The 21,895-nt window shown below is 40.9% G+C and overlaps 1 protein-coding gene across 1 annotated transcript in view; it reads left to right on the top strand.

Annotated features, from left to right (window-relative positions):
* Positions 1–21,329, top strand: part of RNF150 (ring finger protein 150) — a 71,263-nt gene extending 49,934 nt beyond the window's left edge. The window contains exons 5-7 of the mRNA XM_058803621.1: positions 2,912–3,008; positions 6,718–6,928; positions 19,263–21,329. Of these exons, the coding sequence (XP_058659604.1) occupies positions 2,912–3,008; positions 6,718–6,928; positions 19,263–19,381 (427 nt within the window). The 3' untranslated portion in view covers positions 19,382–21,329. The remainder of the gene's footprint in view (positions 1–2,911; positions 3,009–6,717; positions 6,929–19,262) is intronic.
* The last annotated feature ends 566 nt before the right edge of the window (positions 21,330–21,895 follow it).

Below are 21,895 nucleotides of genomic sequence, written 5' to 3'. Positions count from 1 at the left end.
TTCTTCCAGCCCTAATCTCTGCTGAGTGCCTCATAGGTTCTTGTTTTTGCCATTTCATTTCTTTCACTGATAAACACATTCTCTGACCTTGTTCCAACTCATTCTTTTTCCCTGAACCTTCACTCCACGAACAGCTGTGATTTCAGTTTTCACTCCTGCTTTCTCTTTTTATTATCTTCCTGTGAAAACTATTTCGTCACACGCATTCTTCCCTTTTATTCCTTCCTCTCACCCTCATCATCTTCTTTTGTCCTCCTCAGAAGAAAATAATGCTGTACATGCACCCCCCAAAATCTCACACCTTCTTGTTGGATGCTACTCAGCCTCTCACAAAAATTCTAAATCCTTTACTTCAGCCCTAGGTCTAATCCAGGCAACTGATGATCTTACTTGGGGTTATCAGGGATGTACCTCTCTTTCTGCATAGGAGTGGAAGCTGAGAGGAGAATAGTTTCCCTTCATCTGGAAAAAAAGCCTCTCAAAATTGTTGGCAAGCTGAACACTTTACAATAGCTGTACTAAAAAAAAAAAAAAAAAAAGATAATAATATTATTTAATTTATATTTATATAAATATTTATATTATATAAATAATTATATATAATTAATATATATAATTTATATATAATTATAATTAACAATTTATATTTATATTTATATTTGTCTATATATCTATATATCTTTCATTTGTTATTGTTATTGCTATTGTTATTGTTATTATTATTACTACTATTATTATTATTATTATCTGGACTGAGTGCAACATGATTTTTTTTTCTTGTATGATTAAAATTGCATCTTTAAAAAAGCCACAAGTACATTTCAAACAAAAGCAGGGGTCCCAGGAAGGCAGCCCTCTGGAGCAGCACAGGGCACTGGCACGCACACACATCGTTCTTGGCAGCTTTTTCCAACACACTCTGCAGTCTCCTGGGATGAAGGCTGCAAACCCCCTGGCAATTTATTGAAGTGCTTCATTACCTTGGCTGTGGTGAAGCCTTTCTTGTTGTGTAACCTGATCTCACTTGCTGCAGTTTAAACAACATCATTGTGCTGCTTGTCCCTGGGAGAGGTGGGGAACAGTTGTTTCCTTTCCGTCATAAAAATCCTTTTGAGGCTCTGACAACATCTCGCCTTCCTCTCTGTCAGCCCCTCAATTGCAGTTCTTTTGAAAAACTTTTCAAATCGACATCAACATCATTTTGTAATGAATGTGGTTGCACACAATAGGGAAAAAATCTGTATTTTTTTCTAGCTTTGACTTTGATTGTCAAAGCCATGTCCTGAGCCTGAGCTTGAAACATCTCTCACTGTTTTCCTGTTTGGGTCATTACTTCTGAAATCACCCATGGTGACTCCATCACCTCCTTCCATTTAAAACCTGCCTCAGTCAGAACTGGAAAGGGAGGGATCTTTGGTGCAGTTGATCTTTTTACATCTTTGTCTTACCGTGGGACAGTGAAATGCTGCAGTTCTCTCATCATATTTTATGCTGACATTTCTTTTTCTTGAATTTGAAACAATTGATAATTAGTTGAATGCCATTAGCATGTACATAGCACTATACCCAATAAACTTTCAAATCCAAATTGGCAAAGCCTGCCACCTTGCTTTGCTGCACAAATGTTTACATGTTCAAAATAGATATTGTAAGAGCTCTAATCGTATAATGCAGTAAAAGTTTTTTAAAGGGCAAATCTTCATCTGATTTTCAGTAGCATTCCATTATTCTGTGGATTTCTGTCAATAATCAGGTTCCCTCTGTAGTACATATTAAATCTGAAATTAACGGAGTCATAATACAGTGTGCTAAATTAGTATTGAGATGTGCAAAGTGACAAGATCTGTCATGTTTTTAAATTACTTGGCGTTGTTAGGATTTCTTTTAGAATATTGTTTTTGAAGCCAACTTTAGGAACACTGAACTTCAGATTTTAAAGTCTTTAAGGCATGAAAGTGTTCCAAGCTTTTAGTGATGAACAAACATCATGAAATTCTCTAATATGAATCCCAGTTTGACTGAGGCTTTCAAAGCTGGAAATTGAAAACAAAAGGGAATTTTCTGGCCTATGGTAAAATGTCTTGGTGGAAACTATGTATTTTTTATTCAAAACAGATTTTGGAAATCTGTTTTGTTTTCTGAGAGATTCATAAATATCTCAGGTTTTGTAAATGGACTGATTATTTTGGCACAAACATGCTTCAAATATTTGCCAATAAGAATATTGATGGGTTTGATTATATAATTAAAGAAACCAATCACTAATAACAATTTCATGTAGCTGAAAGGTAAGACATAATGAATTAACACTGAACTAACAAAGTCAAGAAAATCTGTTGGTTAGACTTCTAAATGTAAAATTACACATGCCTAAGAACTGTATCTTAATGCTTTCACCTGTTCAGAGTGCTTGTCTGATGATGTGCTGAACATGCCTCTCCTAAGATAGGTTGGTTTTTTTCTAATTCAGTTTATTTCTTTATGCCTCTATCCTGAAAAATACTAGACCCTCAATGGCTTCACATTTAAATTATGTATAATCAGGTTTGTCTGTAGAAGTTTAAGAAAAACTAACATGATTGTTACCTTTTCCCACAAGCAGCTTTTGTTTACTGGCAGCCTTTAACATTTAAAGAGAATTGGGTTTGCTAATGCATTTTGTGTATTTTCCCTAAGTCTCTGAGTATGTACATCATCCATTCCCAGCACACTGAAATGTGCACACGTGCTTGAGTTGTTCAGGAACCATTTTAGCCTTATGTGCATAGGACCTGGTTCTGCAGTCCTTGAATAGGTCACAAACTGCACCAGTTGAAATACTCTCACTTAAAGGAATTCAGAATCATGTGGTACTAAGTGGTAAGTTGTGCTGTGGTGCATTTGAATTAAGATATCCTGGTTTTCATTGCAGGCATCTGTTCCACAAGTCCTGTGTGGACCCCTGGCTGCTGGACCATCGCACCTGCCCGATGTGCAAAATGAATATTCTAAAAGCTCTGGGGATTCCGGTAAGCACTGTGCAGAGCAGCCCATCAGGGCACAGGGGAAACACCAGCCACCTGTCTGTCCCCATCTTCCTCTTTTTGCCATATTATTGAACAATTGATTGATTTACTAAGGGAAGTACAGTCGGAAATGTCTGACCCTACCTCTGTCCTGCACCCCACTGGTATTAGCAAGGCAGAGCATGTGCGTGGGCATTGGTTGGGTGCTGGATTTGTGTGTCTGTGCCTGCCTGCTTGGTGAAGCAGAAATTGGTCACTGGTGTTTTGGTGGATCTATAGAATCTTTCACAGAGCTTTCAGGACTGGCTTTATGTTTTTTTAATCATGCCCTCGGTTCAAATCTGAAAGTAGAAAGTCTGCAAATAAAGTTTTGTCTGCTATACTCATCAAGGACAGCTAATTGCTCATTCTGGGGAAGCAAGTCCTTTTTCTGTCAGATTTCTCCTAAAGTCCATCTGAAGTAAGGTCTGTACTCCTAATTCCAGTTAAGGGCCATTTCTCCCAGCTACTAAGCATGTGGTGGAGCACATGACATACAAGAAATTGTTAAGCTCTTTGTTATTTGGAGCATTCAGATGTGGTTAGAGGCTGCCAGAGTGATTGATCTTTGTCGTTGTGTGTTTGCATTCAGATGGTGTGTGTCCTGTCTGCCATACACATTCCCAACTGGAGCTATCACAGAGCTCAGGGAAGGAGTGAGTCACTCTCCCCCCTGTGCAAGGCTCCTGAAGTTCAATACTGAAACACCTCCAGGTGCTGTAAATAGCCCCCCAAGTTCCAGTCAGTGATGCACCAGCTCACATTTGAAAGAGCTCTATAAAATAAAATAGCTCACTGAATGTGTTGGCGAGCTGCTATAGCCATTCTCAGAGAAACCAGTTCCATGGAGATAGGAAGCAGGTAGCAGGCAGATATGTTAATAAACCTAATATAATCCAAACTGAAAACATGCAAGTGGGAAAAAAGAAGGAGGGCATTGTAGCTAGGGTAATGCATCCAAACAGAGTGGCTACTTTTTCTGCTAAATGTGTATATTGTCTTTCATATGTTTAGTGGTGATACAGCTATTAAATCGGGGTCTAAGATGAAAAGCCCAGATGAAGGCTAGTTCTGCCATTCACCATCTCCACTGATGGCTCAAATTCAGAAATGAAGGCTTAAATACAGAAATGAAGGCTAGCTCTGCCATTCACCATCTCCACTGGTAGCTTAAATACAGAAATGAAAGCTTAAATACACAAATGAAGGCTTAAATACATGAATGAAGGCTAGCTCTGCCATTCAGCATCTCTGCTGATGGCCTAAATACATCTCTGACCTAGGCTTAAATACAGAAATATTTCCTTAGGTTCTATCTCAGATAGATAATTGTACTGAGCATACCATTAAAGATGCTGCTGTAACTTACACGAACAACTGGTTCAAATTAAGATTTCCAAATCAGCTTTGGTGTCGGTGTGTCTTGACACTAAAAACAAAGCACTTGGATGTTTATGTTCCACTAGCAAAGGTTTTTTTGGGGGGATTTTATTCTGTAAAAATTTCCTGCACAGATTTCACGCTGTCCGCCCCCTTCTCCCTGCCCAGCACAGCTGAGGACAGCCCAGGGTGGCTGTCATTCCTAAGGAATGCTTTCTGGAGCTCCCATGAGCCAAAAAAGCCACCAGCACACATGAACTGGTGTTTTCAGAGGCTCGTCACTTAGCCAGGTGTCCACAGGCTGCTGTCCATTGGGAAAAGATGTTGCCCTCAAAGAACCTGTAAAGTTCTAGGGCTTCTCAGTGAAAGGTGGCAGACGTTGCTGTAGAGTGGATAAAGCAAAATGTCATTCCCCAACCACGTTCTTGAGTCCTGCTGAGCCCTCTTAGCTGAAATTTCCACACACAAAAGAAGAAAAAAGCCTTAGGCAGGCATCAGCCTCTGGTGGGAGACTTGGGTGCAAATTTGCCAAAGCCCTTTTGCAGGCTTTTACAATGGGATGAATGAGAAAATCTTGCCCCAGACAGGCTGTGGGGTTTTTTCCTGCCAGCTGCATGTTTGTCCTGTGGTTGTTATTAAAGACCTGGCTTGCATGTCTGTGGATATATTGTGCTTCATTTAGCAGGAAGACTTTGGGTTTTCCAGGAAAGGATCGGTTAAACCCCAAATATCTAAATGTTTCAATTCAATTCACAGCTAAACTCTGCATTTGCTTTGTAATAGAGACTTCAAATATGATGTGCCCCAAGCTCAGATTCCCCAGGCAGCTGTGGGGAACCAATGGGGGAATCTATAAAAATTTGTGTCTGTATATAAACTGCTGGTGTCAACCAAAACTCCTCCACTCATTTTCACAGTGGCTGAGCACCCCAACACCTCCACTTCTGCAGCTCCAGGACATTATTAACCATCTACCAGCAAATGGTTGGCCTTTATCTGATCAGAATTTAATATAAATCATTTTATAGCATGCTGCTTAGTTTTGGGCATTTTTTCGATTAAAATTATTCAGGAGTAAACAGGAAATAATATTGCTTAATTATCTCAAGCAATATTATTTTTGTATCTTTAATGTTTGGTTTGACTTTCAGTTATAATCCCCTCTTTAAAAGGTTTAAAAGTTTGTGATAAAACCCCATTCTAGGAATAAATGGAATCAGAGCAAAGGACAGACAACTGGTCCCCTGAAAAATTGAAATAATGTTTTCCTGTAGGAGAAAGGAAAATAGGCCTTTTGTTTTTAATATACTCTGCCATCAAAGGTAAATTAAATTAAAAATGAAATTCTGAAAACATTGTTTTATAATAGTTAAGAGAGAGGGAAAGAGTAATGGATCTAAGGGATAGGTTTGGGTCCTACATATAAGTGATTGTACTTCACTTGCAAAAGTACAGATTCACTGAGTTTCGTTAACATCTGGTATAGCTGAATGTCCCTTTTTTATCCCAAATCTGAGGTATTCTTGCTGCCTGTGGATAACACTGGAGCCAGACAACAGCAATTCTAGTTTCCATTCCAAACTTCAGTTTGTGGATACAAGACTGCTTAAATCGCTTGTCTTTTTCCTTAGGAACACGTCTTGCTGTGTCCCTCTGTCACTGGTGTTGTTTCACATAGCAAGAAAGACTGTGAATCAAAAAATGCTCTTCAGCTTCCCATTCTTGTCTGCTTGTTTCTTTTCTCATAATTGTGTTTTATAGGAAATACAGTATTAGCAAAGATGATGTTTTGGTGTTTAGAAACTTGTCTTACAAGCAGTTTTAGCTTCTAGTTTTGCACCACACACATAGATGCATCCACAGGGCATTCTTATTGAATTCTTATTCCTGTAAGCTCTGTAATAATACTGGCTCTGTAAAATGTATATTAAAAAATAATAATAATCATTAGAAAAGATAATTGTTCCCCCTCAGCTCCTGTTTCTGTTTACATTTGTGATTGAGCAGATCATACCAAAAAGTGAGTTACCTTTTCAATGTGCACATTCCCAAACCCTTTTAAAAGCATACATAAGAATGTTTAGCAATTGTAGGTGACACAGTTTAATACTCAATATTTCCATGGCATACTTTGGGTCTCTCCCAACAGACTGTTTTAAGCACATGGAGACAAACCCTGTGTGCTTATTCATTGTATGTTGTCATTTTTCAAAGCCATAAAGTCTGAAGAAGAGGTAATAAGTGAATGGAATATTTAGGTAGGAGCTGGATTTTCTCCTTTTCTTCCCATTAGCCCAATGCAGACTGCATGGATGACATACCGCCGGACCTGGAGGCGTCCATCGGGGGCCCCCCGACGAACCAGATCACGGGGGCCAGCGACACCACGGTGAACGAGAGCTCCGTGGCCCTGGACCCCCCTGCCCGGAGCGTGGGAGCGCTGCAGGTCATCCAGGACGGGCCCTCCTTCCCCCAGCCCGCCGAGGGCACCTTCATTGCCACCAGTAAGTGACACATTCTGGCAGCATTTGCGCCGAAATGCATGTCCAGGAACCCCCGCCACACACCCGTCTCTAGTGAGCGGCCTTTGAGGGCTTTCCATTTGCCTGAGGATAAGTAAACTTAATTATGGTGTATTCTGCTGTACTGATGGTCAGAGTTGCTGTACTTGAAAGCCTGAGTGCAGTTAAGCAACGCCGATGATCTGTACAAAACCAAATCATTACATGTTTTCAATGCCTTCAGTTTTCACTGTGTAAGGTGTGTCAGCGGTACCATTGGAACAGGTAATTCTCAAAATGCTTGCATGTCTCTCTGTTCCTAAAAATTATGTTCTCTCTCAAATATCTGCTTCTGACAGTTTAAAAGAAATGTTGTCAGCTATTTTGAATGAGGACTGTGCTAGTCTAAAATTCTCATTTTTAGGCAAAACAGCAGATCAGTAGAAAATACCTATCTGTTTGATACCGGTTGGTGTATCAAACACCAATAGTGCCTTGTCACCAATAGTGACAAGACTGTTATAGAAAATCATCAGATATGCTTGAAGGGAGGTAGAAGAATGTGATAAAATGCAGTTTTGTCTAAGTTCTGGGAAAAATATGCATATTCAATGATTTCTAGGTACTGCTATGGGCCTGGGCATGAAAAAGAAGGTAAGTAATAATATTATGTGTAAAAGGTAGGAGACAGAAGATGGCACTAGGCTGAAATGATTTTACATTACTCTTCTTACTCTGCGGAGAGACTTGATAATCCCATTTTCTCTCATGTTGTCATGCCAGTGTCATTGAAGTGAAAATAACTTCTAGAAAGACTAGACTTGTGACCATAGATACTGGTGACCCAGATTTTTACATTCTGTTTTGTGGATTTCAGGTTTCAGATTTGGTCTAAGTTCTGGATTCAGCAAGGGGTGAGCAGCAAGGTTTTAATCCCAGCCATCTTCCATGCTGCCATCTGGGGGCATTCAGTTTTCTCAAGTCTCCCTGAGTGCTGGCAAGAGCTGTTCAGAACAAGATGGGATTCTGTTCCTTCCAATAATTGTTTTGAAATGCATTTAAGGCTGGTTCTCAGAGCCAGCAGAATACTGTGAGGCTACAGAAATGCCTGATTTTGCCTTGGTGCCCTTTGTTTTCCACCTTACCCTCCATTTGCCCCCTTAGCTTTGACAATATTGGACAACAGACAATCCTTAGGGCTGGCCGCAGAGCCCACGGACAAGGACCTTGCACCAAGAGCAGGCAAACCACAGAGCATCAGGAGAGCATCATCACCTGGAGATCCTGGCCAGGCCAGGAAAGGGCTGTGAAAAGAGGCTTTTCACAGGTAGAACTGGGCATTGTAGGCAACCTGAACTCTTAAGGGAGTGAGAGGGGAACATCCAGGACCTTATGTATAGTTATGGTATGAATCCAAATGCTAACTAAATCAGAGGGTAGCTGTAGGCTAAATAACTGGGTGATAGCTGTCAGAGTGGATGGACTTTATAGGCATTATGGCTGTTTATTGTATTTCTCATATTCAGAATGCTCAGCTACACAGCACAGGGCTTGCTGAGCGTGCCCTTGCTGTGAGCTGGCCTGCCTGGCAGTTTGTAAGTGATGGCACTGACTGCTGCCAGGAATCTTTGCTGAAGCTGTGGGTTCTGCCCTCTCTGTACAGCACTACTGATGCCAGCCTGCTCCAAGGCTGAATCTGCACTCCAAGGTTTTCCCCTTGTTATTGAATCTGTGCAGACTCCAAGACTCCAGTGCAGCCTTGACCTGGCCTGCTGCACCCAGCTCCACCAGTCCTTGCACCATCCCTTGCTCCTCACAAAAGTTCAGTGGTCCAGGAGGTAAAGGACTTGCCATCTTCTTTCCTCCCACTCCTGCAACACCTCCCACTTCGTTGTTGCTGCATTCTTTTTTGTCTGTTGATTAATCACTCTAGTATTGTTGTCTTGGTTTGGGTTTAATTTCCCTTCCTGTGTTTCCAGTGATGGTTCAGAACCAGAAGACCTCCCACAGTGTGTCTGGAGGGAGGGTATTCCCAGAATACTGCTCACATGGGGTAAAATTCTGTCTCCATGGTGGCAAAGCTCCTGCCTGCTTCAGTGGGGCCAGATTTATAATGTCTGGAGCTCAGCCAGTGCTTTTCTTTTTACTTCTGTGGGTATGCTCAGCAGACATCCTGCCTTCTCTCTCTCCCTTTGGCTCCTCATGCTCCTGATACCTGTGGGACCCTCAGAAATGTGGTGTACTGTGAACATCTGGACAGGAGTCATAATAAAAAGAGTGGGGAGAGTAGATGGGGGAAATAGTGTGAAATACATAAGAGTTCACCCCAGCTGAGTTTACTGCTCTGACCTTTTCAGCTCTCCAGAGCATGTGACAGATGACAACCTAAGGACCTTTTTCTACAATCATGCATCATGGCAATCTGTGGTGCCCAATTTTAGTGAGTTATGCAAAATGCTGACATTTTTGGAAATCTCAGTGCATGTGGCATTTCCTGCTCTACATGTGATATGAGTGTGAGCTGGGCTTGGCTAAGATCTGAACCTGAAGGAGCTCTGAGCTGCACCAGCTTCAGAGGGTGGATCTGAGATTTGAGGAGACCATGGCAAGATTCTTTGGGTCAGGCTTAGCTGGGATTGAATGATATGGTTAAAAAGGTAGTTTTCTGGGAAAGTAGCATCTAGGTATTCTAAAGGTATGGTGACACTGGCAGGTGAAAAGTAGTTATTAGATTTTATTCTTTTATGGCATCCATGGTCATTTATCTCCCTGAAGCACTTACTAATTTCTGCAGTAAATAATGTGCACTGTCTTTGCCAGTAGAGTTTATCTCTTCATAAATACTTCCCGTTTTTCAGTTTAGACAAGCTTTTAGGTTCCATCCATCAGGATATCTCATCCCACCACATAGGGCCTCAGAAATCCCACTGGCACTATCTCTGTAGCTGGAGGGAGATCCCTAAATAATTCTAATGCACACATGAGCAGGATTTTTAGTGTGAAAACCCACAAACTTTCCTCCAAGGTGTCATACCACCTGCAAAGTGCACAGAGTTTGGCACAGTGTACAGCAGTGTGGGCAGTCTAGACAATATCAGTGGTTCCTTTTCTGCCTCTCATTTTGTTCTTCCCATAAAACCCTGCCAACCTACAGCTCATCATGACTGTTAGGACCCTTTCAAATCTCTCTGATAGCTCTTCATTACATCTATTAATATAACTTTTAGGCAATTATTTTCATCTGTGTGTGTCTAAAATATCTTTGTGAAGAATAGTCAGCCTCTGGAAGTGGATGAAAGTGCATGATGAGAACCTGATCCACTGTTGTCGTGTAACCACTTGACTGTTCCTCCTTGCTGTGAATAGTGGGGTTTTTATAGGTGGAATGTAAAGGGGGAGGAAAAGGTGGAAAATTCCCTAGGTACTAGTTAATGCAGCAGGTTATTAGCACTCGCATTAGCAGGTTGTGATGCTGTCCCAGAGAGAGGATCCTGATGGGACCTAGTTGAAGGCTGAGCTGATGGGGTCCCACGTGCCTGGCGTGTGACACGAGTCCTGGTGGCTCTGCTGAAATCCTGTGGGGGTATTGCACTGAGTAATTGTCATGGACCAAAGCTGAGTTCCTGGATTGCTTTGGGACCAACACTGATGCCAACATGGTGGCTTCGAAGAGCCACCAAGTGAAGCACACCTGGCACTAAAAATGTGCTCTGGATTATCACATACACCACAAGACTCCTGCCAGGCTCTGAAGGCACAGGGAAGTTTTCCTGTTATAAGACTGCTCCTTCTTTCCATATGTTGAGGAGTGAAATACAAAGAGTTTCTGCACAGAAAATTGCGAAAAGGGATGTACAAAACTGCTGTGAAGCAAGGAGGAAATTTAAATTCTAATTTATTTTTTGTTTTCTCTTTCACATCTCCTGTGTCCATTGGCACTGTGTACAGAGTAAGGATGAACACATCAGATCAATAAGGTCCCTTTTCCCCACGGAGCTGTGACAGGGCTCAGTCAGAGGGCATGGTAAAAACAGCACAGTGCACACTAGCATCAGAGTTGCATTAATGAGCATCCACCCAAACTGGCTTTTCATTGTGACTGTCTTCTGCAAGTGCCAATGCATTTGACTGTTCTTTTCATTGTAACTCATGGTAACATATCTGAGGCACTCAGGGAGTAGGCAAGAACATAGGCTCTGCTGGGTGGCAATAATTAAGCCATGAATTAATATACACAATGTATAAAACAACTTTCCTGGAGATCTCTGTGAATGTTTGCTCTATTTTCCCTCTTGAGGTAGCATAGTGCTATAAATCAATGAAAAAAATGCTCCTAAAGGACAAGTGCACAGCAAATGTATAGAACAAGGGTGCCACTGGCAGTCAGAATATGAAAAGCACTTAGCTGAAATAGCTTTACTAAATTTATTAAATTGTGGCATCTCAGTGGGGGGAGAAAAATCACACAAAGGGGGTTTAAAATCTGCCAGTTCCTTGCCCAGTAATTAAATACACAGTGTTCTTATAAAAGTGTATTCAGCTGCTGAGGTTTCTTTGGGAGACAGCCACCAATCATGGTGTGTCAGGTATGCATGAGAAACCTGACTTCAGATTTTGCCCCCAGGTGCTCAGGATATTGAATTCAGCTAAGGTGTTGCTGAACTTCATTGCTTCCCTATAATTGCATTTTGAAAAGGCACCAGCAAACTGTCTTTCTGCACATGAATAAATGTCAATCTGAAAGACCAAAATAGCCTTAAAGAAGGGAATTTTAGAAGAATGACCCTCTACCAACCTGCTGTAAATGTATATTCCAAAGGGCAGAAACAATTGCATGTGTTTGCAGTAGTTCCCTTTGTCTCTCTTCTATTCCTGAATTAATCCTTCAGTTCTTGGTTGATTTTGACTGACAGATACAAGGCCACTTCCCTTGTTAAAACTTAAAATGTATATATGTACTATAAAGTGGTACTCAGCTTCTAAAAGCCCTTTTTCCAGACTAGATAAAAAATATACCAATATTTTATTCTTGGAGTTTTTGTTATTTTATTTTATTATTTTATCTTGTGTTTTCTAAAGGCTCCTGGGGTCCAACTTGTTCTGGAACTGCCTGGGAACCTCTTGGCCATGGCCACTTTTCAATGAGAGGAGTGAAAAGTGAAGGAACTTGAATAAAAAAGGAATGGCCAAAGGGGTTAAAACTGAACTTAATGCCACAGAGTTTTGACTCTACAGTAGTGTAACAAAGGGAAATAATAACAAGCAGTGCAAAGGCATTTAGGTTTTTTGAAGTTACATGGTTGGTTACAGTGGTTTTGTTACTTTTATTTTTCTAGGGAGGTATCATTATATGGGGTAAAAACTCTTTCTTCTGCCTCCCCAAGCAGTGTTAATGCTCAGAACACAAAAAAAGGAGGAACAGGACTATATAATAACTTTAAAAATTGAAACAAAGGTTTTTCATGCAGAGAAACAGTGATTTTAAGTTACTCTGTTCCAATTTGAGTTTCACATGTAGAATGTTAGGAAGGTCTTGGTGCTAGTGGTGGTGGCCAAGTGACCTATTGAACATATTTTCTAGTGAAATTCCAGCTGCAGTTTGTTGAAACTTCAATTGACCTTTCCCATCCACCGCTCTAAGAAGAAATTCAGAAAATGGATGTCTTGGGTTTGGCCTTTGTTGTGTTCCCATGAGCATTTCAGCAAGCATCCCTGATAAAAGCTGGGCTTTGGAGGGGATTTTCCCATGCCAGAAGCTGCTCAGTTGGAATTACACTGTGACTGGAGGCTGATTTGTAGGGAAATGCTAAATGCCCCTAGATTTATATACCCCAAAACTGTTTCTGTGGGTGTCCCTGCAGGATTCCATACCAGCCAGCTATTTTCATAATTTTTTTCAGACAATATTTGAGTGTAGCAGGCCAGGCCTGGCACTTCAGATTTATTTTTAATGGGAAAAAAAAATGTTGAGCTATTGCATGATTGTCAGACAAATGTTCCAGTTAAAAGGAGATTGGCATCAACTGATTTAAATTTTCCAAAATTAACATACAGGATAAACAGCTGACCTCTTCCTTTCTGAGAGCTTTTCTGGATTGTTGTTCTGTACTTATGTGTTCTCTGTGAGTGCATTAATGTACTCAGACAAGCTTGTTAGAATTTTATTTGGTGCACTAGCCCTACCACAAGACACAAGAAACATTTTGGACATCTCTGTTCCAAACAAACCTCCTGGTCATATTTTAATCCTCATCTCATGTGCTCATGATGGGGTTTATATGTGCTCATTTTTCTTTCCTGTGGAATGCTTTTGATTAGATAAAAAATATTGCTTAATCCTCTAAGTAAACAGTGAAAGCAATCTAAAGAAGATGCAGAGGACATTAAAAAGGTTTACTTTTCCAAAAGGAAAGGTTTTGCTGTAATCTCAAAATTTAGGGTTTTTTTATTGTTTCTAAACTAATGAAAAGAGAATGTGTTGCAGGGTTTGATGGGCTTGTGATGGGGTTTTAAGGAAAGGAGAGTTAGGAGCTGAACTCATCTGTCACTGCCAGGGGGCCCTAAATTTTAAGTGTGTTTTCCATTAGGATCAAAACTTTCCACTGTTTTCCATTAGGATTAAAACTTCCTTCTGTAAGGATTCTGTGAGAGTGGATGTTAAAGAAAGGTTCCTTGCAGAATTTTTAATTAGGAACTACAAAAGAGGAAGAGTATGGGTACTATAGAAGCCCATAGGGAGGAGATTTAAATTGTAGAATGCTCTGAAAGCACCTACAATCTATTTTTAAAAACTACTGCAATTCTCATAAAATTGAGAGGCGACACTTCAGCTTGTCATGTTGTTTTCCTTCCTTGCTAACAGACATCTAAACAGCAGAAATTGTTCGAGAGGCTGGATGCCCTGCTGTGAAGGAAGCAGAGTGATTCTTGTCTGTCAGTGAAACAAGGGACGAGAGTGCTGAGGGACTGAGGTGTGGGGTCAAAGATGGAACAAAACACTTTGCAGTGAATAAAATCTCATGGGTGGTATCTCTGTCTGTGGCATGGGGGTGGAACTGGGTGATCTTTAGGGTTCCTCCCAACCCAAGTGTCTTTGTGATTCCCTGAAGACCAGACGGGCAGATAACCTGTGAAGGGCCTGGCATGTGGGGATGAGCTGATCCAAGAGCATAGAGTGCAAGAGGCAGTGTCACGGCTCCACTGGCTGTTCTGGCAATCCTTGTGACCAATTTTTGACTGAGTTTCCAGTGGGAAAAAGGAAGGTCCACTCATGTAAAAAGAAAATGATGTTGCAGCGTGTGGGCCACAGAAGGAGTTTCCCTGCTGGTCCCAGGAACATGATGAGCATGATCTGGTAAGAGTAAGAACAAAGAGGAAATTAAACTGAAAGCAAAAATATTCTAATTTCTTGTGTCATACCAGGCAGAGGCATGTTTGCTGTATCACAGAGAGGATTGGCAGCTGATCAAAAGTTCCCAAAATGTCAACTAGTCTCTCACAGAGAGGAGACTGATTTCCAAAGTGTTGGCTACTAAAATAATGTTAATATGGGCTGTGCATTTCAAAGGCTGAGTGTTCTGATTCGTGGGTAAAATCCCAAAGACTTAGTATATGTTCATTAAAGGTAGATATACGTATATATACAATGGGAAAAAATAAGTTTTACTTTTCTAGCCAGTTGGGCCCAACTACTTCCATACAATAACATCTGGTATGTGTTCTGCCCCTTTTTTTGCTCAGTCTTTTGCAAATGTGTTTGCTGTCTGCTCTTTGTGTTATTTCCCCTTATTTGGACAATTTTTTCTTACTTTCTTTTGAAGAAAGCGTTTGGCTGCTGGTACTTTCTGCACTCTCTCTGAAAATGAGTTTATTGGTCTTGCCAAAGCCCAAAAGGTCTTCTCAGGTAACTGGTGTTAAAGTTATTGCTTAAGTACAACATGCTCCAAATTTAGGTTTCAGAAAATTAGTTATATTACTAATAAATTTTCAATTTGCCATTTATAGGCATTTTTAAACATGTATTTTATTTAATGTTATGTTAGTGCAGTTATGGCCCATTCTAAAGTGTTACAATTCTCAAGATGATATGGTAGGAATTTGAAACTTATAAAATGATCCAAGGAGAACTGTGAGATGATTAACTTGAGAGTAATTTTAACAATCAGTAGTAATTTTAAAAGAAGGGATCTCAGTGATAAATTTAATTGGTATTGTTGTGAAATAGTTGCCATTTGAGGTAATAATTTAATAAGATGCTCTTCCTCTTAGACTAGAAACAGCCAAGGGATGAAATGGCAAGGCCACAGTAGGAGGTAACAATAAACTCTGTAATGGTAAAGTGCTTTCTTAGACAGACAGAGAAAAATAGAGGACTCTAGGTATGTCTCTCTCATAAATCAAATGTGATTAATTGTATCCTGGTTGTTCTTATACTGGAAACAAAATCTGAATGGTGCTGCTTGCATTGGCATTCCTCTGTGGCTTCAAGCTGAGCAGAATGTGTTTTGATTGTTTTGATAAAGATCCCATATCAATGCCTCCAGTACTCTGGATATTATTTCTGATCAGGTCCTCAAAGCTCTAGGAGATGGCCACATTCCTGGTTTCTTATGAAGCAAAGTCCTTCTAGGCACATCTGAATGTTTTCTTCAGAAGTGAGCCCTAGACTGAAACAAGGTTCATGGTATTCCATGGGTTTTAGATACTTGTCTAGATCTGGGAGCATAACTAACACCAGGGGTTTCATGGCTTTGTTTAAATCTGTCTTCACAAACTGAAGAGTTGTGAAATAAGGTATATTTCACTACAATGAGGATGTGAAATGAGTAGTGGTACTTCTCTGCTTACTGCCAGTGGGTGCAATAGCAGAGAGCTACCCAAAAGTCAGGAGAAGGAAAGAAGTGCCACCATCAGCTTGTTTCTCACCCCTGGGTGGGTCATTGCCCATCTCTGGTGCCCATGCCTGCATGCTTGGCAGAGCAATGGGTTTGTGAATGCACTTTTCACTCACTGTTCAGTGCTTAGCTCCCTCCCAAGCCTCCTGAAGCAGTATCAAATTCTTAGAAACCCATTGTCTGACCTCTTCCTTTTGGAATATTTATTAGTGTACAACAGCTACAGACTTACACCAATGGTCTTGAATAGCAGCAGCAGTAGGTAACTATGACTAGTGTGCAATCTTACTGTTTTCATCACACCAGAGCAATTAGCTATTTTCATCTTGGTCTGATTGCACTAATATTCAAATATAAGCATCACTTGATGCACTTTTCAAGAAGCAAGAGCTGTGCCACCCTTGTGTAGGCCCCTTCCAAATCTACGTGGTGATATTCCTCCCATGCTGCTGTGATTGATCTAAAATAACATTGGCTAGAGAAGGAGTTTGGTGCATTTCACCTCTCAAGCAAATGTGTGTCAGGAAATACAAGTGAGTGGAAAAAGTCTGTCTGGAGAGGCAGCGTGCTGTGGTGTATTGTGTTTCTCTGACATGAGAGGAATGTGGCAGGGAGGTCTACAGTTCCCTGCTGCAGGCACTGACACTCTGGCTGGAAAGCAGCTTGAGATGTGCCTTTAGCTTCATTAAACAAAATGCTTTCTGCCCCTGGCAAGAAGTGCTGTAAAGCACAGTGGAAGTATTATAGTGTGTGTGGTTAGGCAGGGTTGCCAATTTCAAGCAGCTAAAATCACAAGTCAGGTATTCCAGCATAAAATCGGTCTAGAAAATAGAGATTTAATTTTTAAAACACTTCGTTTCCTTTTTGCCTCTTAAGCTTCATTTATTTTTAAGTGAAAGCTGAGATCTTCACTGAAGTTGAGATCCTCATCTGATTTCAGGGCTTTAAGAAAAACAGCAAATTACAAAAACCTTGCAGAAGAGCCACAAAGGTTGTTAACAGCGAGCCAGACATCTCCTGCAGAAGCTGTGTGATTGAATAAGCTTTGTCATTGCAAATGGGATCTGAAAGGCAGGGATGCAAAATGCAGGCTAAGCTCCTGGCACTGGCAATGTAGCTGAGGTTTGCTTACCTTTAACAAATAGCAGTAACTGTGCTGGCTTGTGTCACTGAGCAGCCAGCCAAAAATCCCAACAAACAAAGCAGCAGGGTCTGGCAAGGCTGTGTTGTGTGGGGCAGCTTGCAATACAGACCTTGCAGCAGGGTTACCTACAGCTGATCGTGTCTGTGTGACTTCTGCAGCCTCCCAGAGCTTCAGAAAGGTTTTAAACTGTGTGCTGGGGTCCCAGCAGGACTCCTGTGTGCACAGCCAGCAGGGGATGCTGAGGGATGCACTGATTCCTTGTGGAATGCACTGCAGCTTCCAAGGAAATGGCAGGTGAAAGGGAAGGTGTAAGGATGGTGATGTCCAAGGTGCTCTCCCCACTCTGCCAAAGCTGTATCTTTAGGATTGGTAGCAAACAAGGAAGGTGGAGTGCTTCTGTTTCCAGGCACTGTCACAGTGCTGGAAAATCAATGCCAGAGCATAGCCATAGGCATTTTTAGGATCACTCCTTGTTCCTGCCAACCTGCACTTCAGTTCCAAAGGAGACCACAAAAGCCCACAGTGCAAAGACTGAGATCCAAGAATGTGAATAATTGTATAGGATTTGTAAAGGAAAGCTCGAGTTTACTGGCTTGCAGAGTGACCTGCTATACCTCCATCGGGTATGAGGTGTGTGAGCTGCAAATCTGGCCCTGTTCTATTGCCTCTCTTGAACTCTTGGTGGTGATTCTGGTGTTGGAGGTGTATGAGATGCTCCAGGACCCAGCAGCTCACCTGAAGGTTCAGCGTCATTTAAAACCACTAAATCTGAAGGATATATCATTCAGCTTGTAAATACTTCCTCCACCTCTGGTGGAAGCATTTATAGTCAGAAGCAATGCCTTGAAATGTTTACTAATGTCATATGGAAGGGCAAAAAAAAAGGATAGAGATATAAACATGTTGTGTGCATTAATTATTTATCTTGCAATCAAGAAAGCACAAAAGCAATCCAGGGTGCAAACTGGGCAGAGTTGCGAAGGAGAACACTGGCTCTCAGTTTGAATAATGCACACCCCATTCAAGATTTCTCTGCAGAACATGAGGTCTAATCCCAGCACATGTGGGGGGTTTAAAATCTAAAATTTTTTAAAATCATGCTGCTGTTGAGAGGTGATTAACTGTGCTCACTTAGCTTCAAGTGAATAATTAAACTGTGAGGAGTTATTATTTTCCTGGCTCCTTTGTCGTGTTTCTTACTTATTAATTCTTAGATATTCAATTTCTAGATTTTTTAGCATCAATCAGGCCCTGCTTCTAATGTCTAAAAAATAGAATATGTAAAGGAAAAACTGTCACAGATTTAAATACATTGTATTGTTACAGTATAAATACCATCTCTGTAATTAAACCACTTGAAAATATGAACCATCAAATTTTTGTCTCAGAGACTCAGCCACCTATGAGGGTTTTGTGCCTTTGAAAATCTCCCTAGTGTGCTTTGCTTCTCCTGATTGTTCTCGGAAGAAAATTAGCTTTTAGTGGTTTAAAATCTGTTGGCTTTATTTGCTGCTAAATATGCACATGGTAAGTGCTGTGGGATCAAAACAAAAACAAGCTGCTCTTCCAAGGATGTGATTTGCAGATTGGCAGAAGTCAGCAATACAACTCTTGGAGTATTTGGGGTCGTGGTGCATTAGGGTAGATCCCTTTGGCCTGCATCAAGAACCTGCAAGGTGTCTTCAAATCAGAGGAAAGAGAGAATTTAAAGAGACTAGAAAAGGATGAGAGAAGCCACTTGGGAAAGCAGGTAGCCTGGTCCAAAGTCCTGGATTTGTTTCATCCTTGTCCAATGCCAGTGTTCCTACATTAGAGTAGTGCGCTCTTAAAAATGTCCTCTGGGATTCCATCACTTATTGAGGGTTTGGGCAGGTTTTTTCCTCTGGGAAATGTTTTCCTGATGATTCAGTAGCTCCACCAGGTGCCTGTGGCTTTGTCATTAGCTTGCTGTGTTTGTGGGGAGAGTAGGATGAGGCCAGGTTGAGAAGGTGAAAGGGGACGGGGAGGGAAATTCTCACATGGGGGCCGGAAGTTCATGAAGGACCTGGATGAAAAGCCCTGAGAGGATTAAGAGAAGAAAATGTTACCCATCCAGGCTCCTTTCATCATGCTTTTCACTGTGAATGTCTTGAATTCTGGGGTATTTTGGAAGTGTTGTAGACAGATATTAAATAAGAGCAAAGTTTGTAATCTAATCACAATCTCAGTGGTGGAGGGCCCTCTGGATTCCACCTGCAGAACTAAAAATCAGTAATGCATTAACAGAAAGACCTGACCCTTTCCTTTTGTGCCCTGACAGATGAGCAGGAGCCAGCAGTCAGCAGTGATTCAGATATCTCATTGATCATGGCCATGGAGGTTGGACTCTCCGACGTGGAGCTTTCCACGGATCAGGACTGCGAGGAGGTGAAATCCTGAAAACAGAGCTCCAGCACCAAACCACAGGGCAGGGCCACAGGTAGGGACCCAGCCAGCTCTCTGGGGTTTGGAGCAGTCACGCCAATGCCTCCAGAGCACTGTCATCCTGCACACTCCATGCTGAGGTGGTGAAAAGCAATAGCAGCTGCTGTGTCTGCCTGGATGCGGTTCCATCGCCTGCACACCTGTCTGGCTCACCTGGGACATGGACACGTCCAGATTGTGCTCGAGAGTACCCATGGGGCTCTCCAGGGGCTCCTCAACGTGCAACTGAAATGACAGCTTGAGTGTTTTTTACACTTGTTCAGTCCAGTTTCTGTTGTGTTTTTTGAAAAGGCATATGTTTATTTTGTTTGTTTGTTTATGGTTTGTTATGGACAATGTTTCTATTGACTGACCCCAGCTTTTTCAAGAGTTCAGTCCAGACACCCGAATTCCCGTTCATTGGTCACGTCATGATCTGAGCAGGATTCATCCCTGCCCTTGTTGTTTCTGCATGAATTACATGTGGCTGGCTCCAGAAGGATCATGCACCAGCACCCTGCATTAAGTAACACCTGCCTTCATTAGGTGGCAGGCTTGGAAATGGTGCATTCTGAAGGCTTTCATTTGTAATTTGCTTGTATTTCTGAATTAGCAGAAATCTGGGTTAAAATGGCATTAATTTGTGTCTTAAAGTTCTGTTCTAGACAGGTATTGTACAGTGTGAAGGAGAGAAAGAGCTTGAAGCATCACTCCATCCATGTGCTCCTGTCCTGTATTTTATGCTATTCACAGGTGTCAGTACATTTGTGTCCTTCCTCCAAGTGACAATTCCGTAGCTGGAAAAAAAGATCTAGCATAACATCACTTCTTAATTTTACAGACCAAAACCAGATCAGTGGGCTGAGGGAACATCTGAGAGGTTTCCAGAGGCTGCTTATTAACAGTTCTGCATAGAGCAGGTGACAGTATTCTTACAAAGGGTCTGGAGATGGTGCTGTCAGTGTCAGAAATTGCCAAGGGAGCAAGAGGCAGCCATTTGAAATGTTTAATTCCTGGTTTGCTTTGGGTCTTTTCACTCAGCGTGTTTCATTTCTTACATTTTGACAGCAGTTTTTGTCTGCTGGTTATCTAACAAGAGTTCAGGTGGTTTGTTGCCCTCCAGAATCCCTGTCTTTGTTTGCAGAAGAATATTTGCAATTTGTATACAGGTACATACACCAAAATATACTGGGGAGGGAATTTGAAAATAAAAGAACTAATACAAATCAAAACACCTAAATAATAATGACCTGACCTAATAATTTATTTCATCCTGAGCTCTGCTTTCCAGGTAAGAGCTCACTGTTAATTGTGCAGTGTGTGATTTGGTTTTTCAGTGTAAATACTCAGCTGTGAAGAAGCTTACTGTTACACAAGAATTCATAGTTTCTGCTGAGAGTCAGATGATTTGAATCACATTGCTGCCTCTTGAGTCAGTCCACAGAATCAACAATTCATCTTACATTGAAATTTCATGCAGAGGTCAAACATTTTGACTTGGCAGTGTCATGATGGCATCTCAAAATGCAACTGCTGGGGCTCACTGCATTTAATCTCCTCGTGGATTTACTTGTTAAATGTGAAAACCAGCTTCCAGTCAAAATTTGTGTTTGTCAGATTTTATTCAGGAACACGTGTGTTTATCCCTAAAACTTTGGCTGACTTGCTTCTTCAGTACAGAAAGAAGGAAAAAATATTCCCCATGCTTTTCTGTCCATTTAGAACTAATTGAACATTTAGTTTAATTCTGTTTTATGTTCTTAGTCCCTAAATTTCAGGGTAATCTTGAGGTGAAGCTGAGTTACACATCACTGAAGCCTGAACTTAGGAAAGCACTTAAGTAAATGTTTTATTCCATCCTTCTTAAAAAAAAAAAAAAAAAAAAAAAAAAAAAAAAAAAAAAAAAAAAAAAAAAAAACCAAAACCCACAATTAATTTTGGACTTGCACTAAAATTTAATTATTCTCAACAGGTCTTCTATGAGCATACATAAGCCCCTGTGTCAGTTGTCATTTTTAGGCCTTTTATTTAAGGGAGATTGAGGCACAAAGGAAAAAGGCTTTATAGATGCAGTTTTGAAAGAGAAATTATTGAAATCACATATGATAAGCGGTCCCTTGGATTTCACTGATGACCTCTGGATCAAATCCCAAGGAAGTCATTGCAAGAAGAGCATTGATGTTGGAGTGCATCCATTTCACAGGATTAATCTTGTCTCTCTCCAACATTTTAATTGTGGATTGGTGGAAGTTACTTCTGTCTGTAGTGAATGGAAAAAGAAATGAGAGGAAAAAAAAAAAAAGGAGTAATAGTGTTTTCCCTTTCTTGTGTTTTTCTTGATTCTTGGTTCTGAGTAGCATTAAACACAATAGCCAGATCAAGATGCTTGTTTTCTCTGAATGTATACAGTTATTTCCGATGTCAAATATCCAAATGTTTTGTATATGTATGTAATGCCATCCACAACACTTGTTTCATGTTAGAAACCTG

The sequence above is a fragment of the Ammospiza caudacuta genome, chromosome 4 (genome assembly GCF_027887145.1).
Source record: "Ammospiza caudacuta isolate bAmmCau1 chromosome 4, bAmmCau1.pri, whole genome shotgun sequence".
Taxonomy (NCBI): Eukaryota; Metazoa; Chordata; class Aves; order Passeriformes; family Passerellidae; genus Ammospiza; species Ammospiza caudacuta.
The sequence above is the reverse complement of the archived record's forward strand: the minus strand, read 5'-3'. Positions and strand labels throughout refer to the sequence as shown.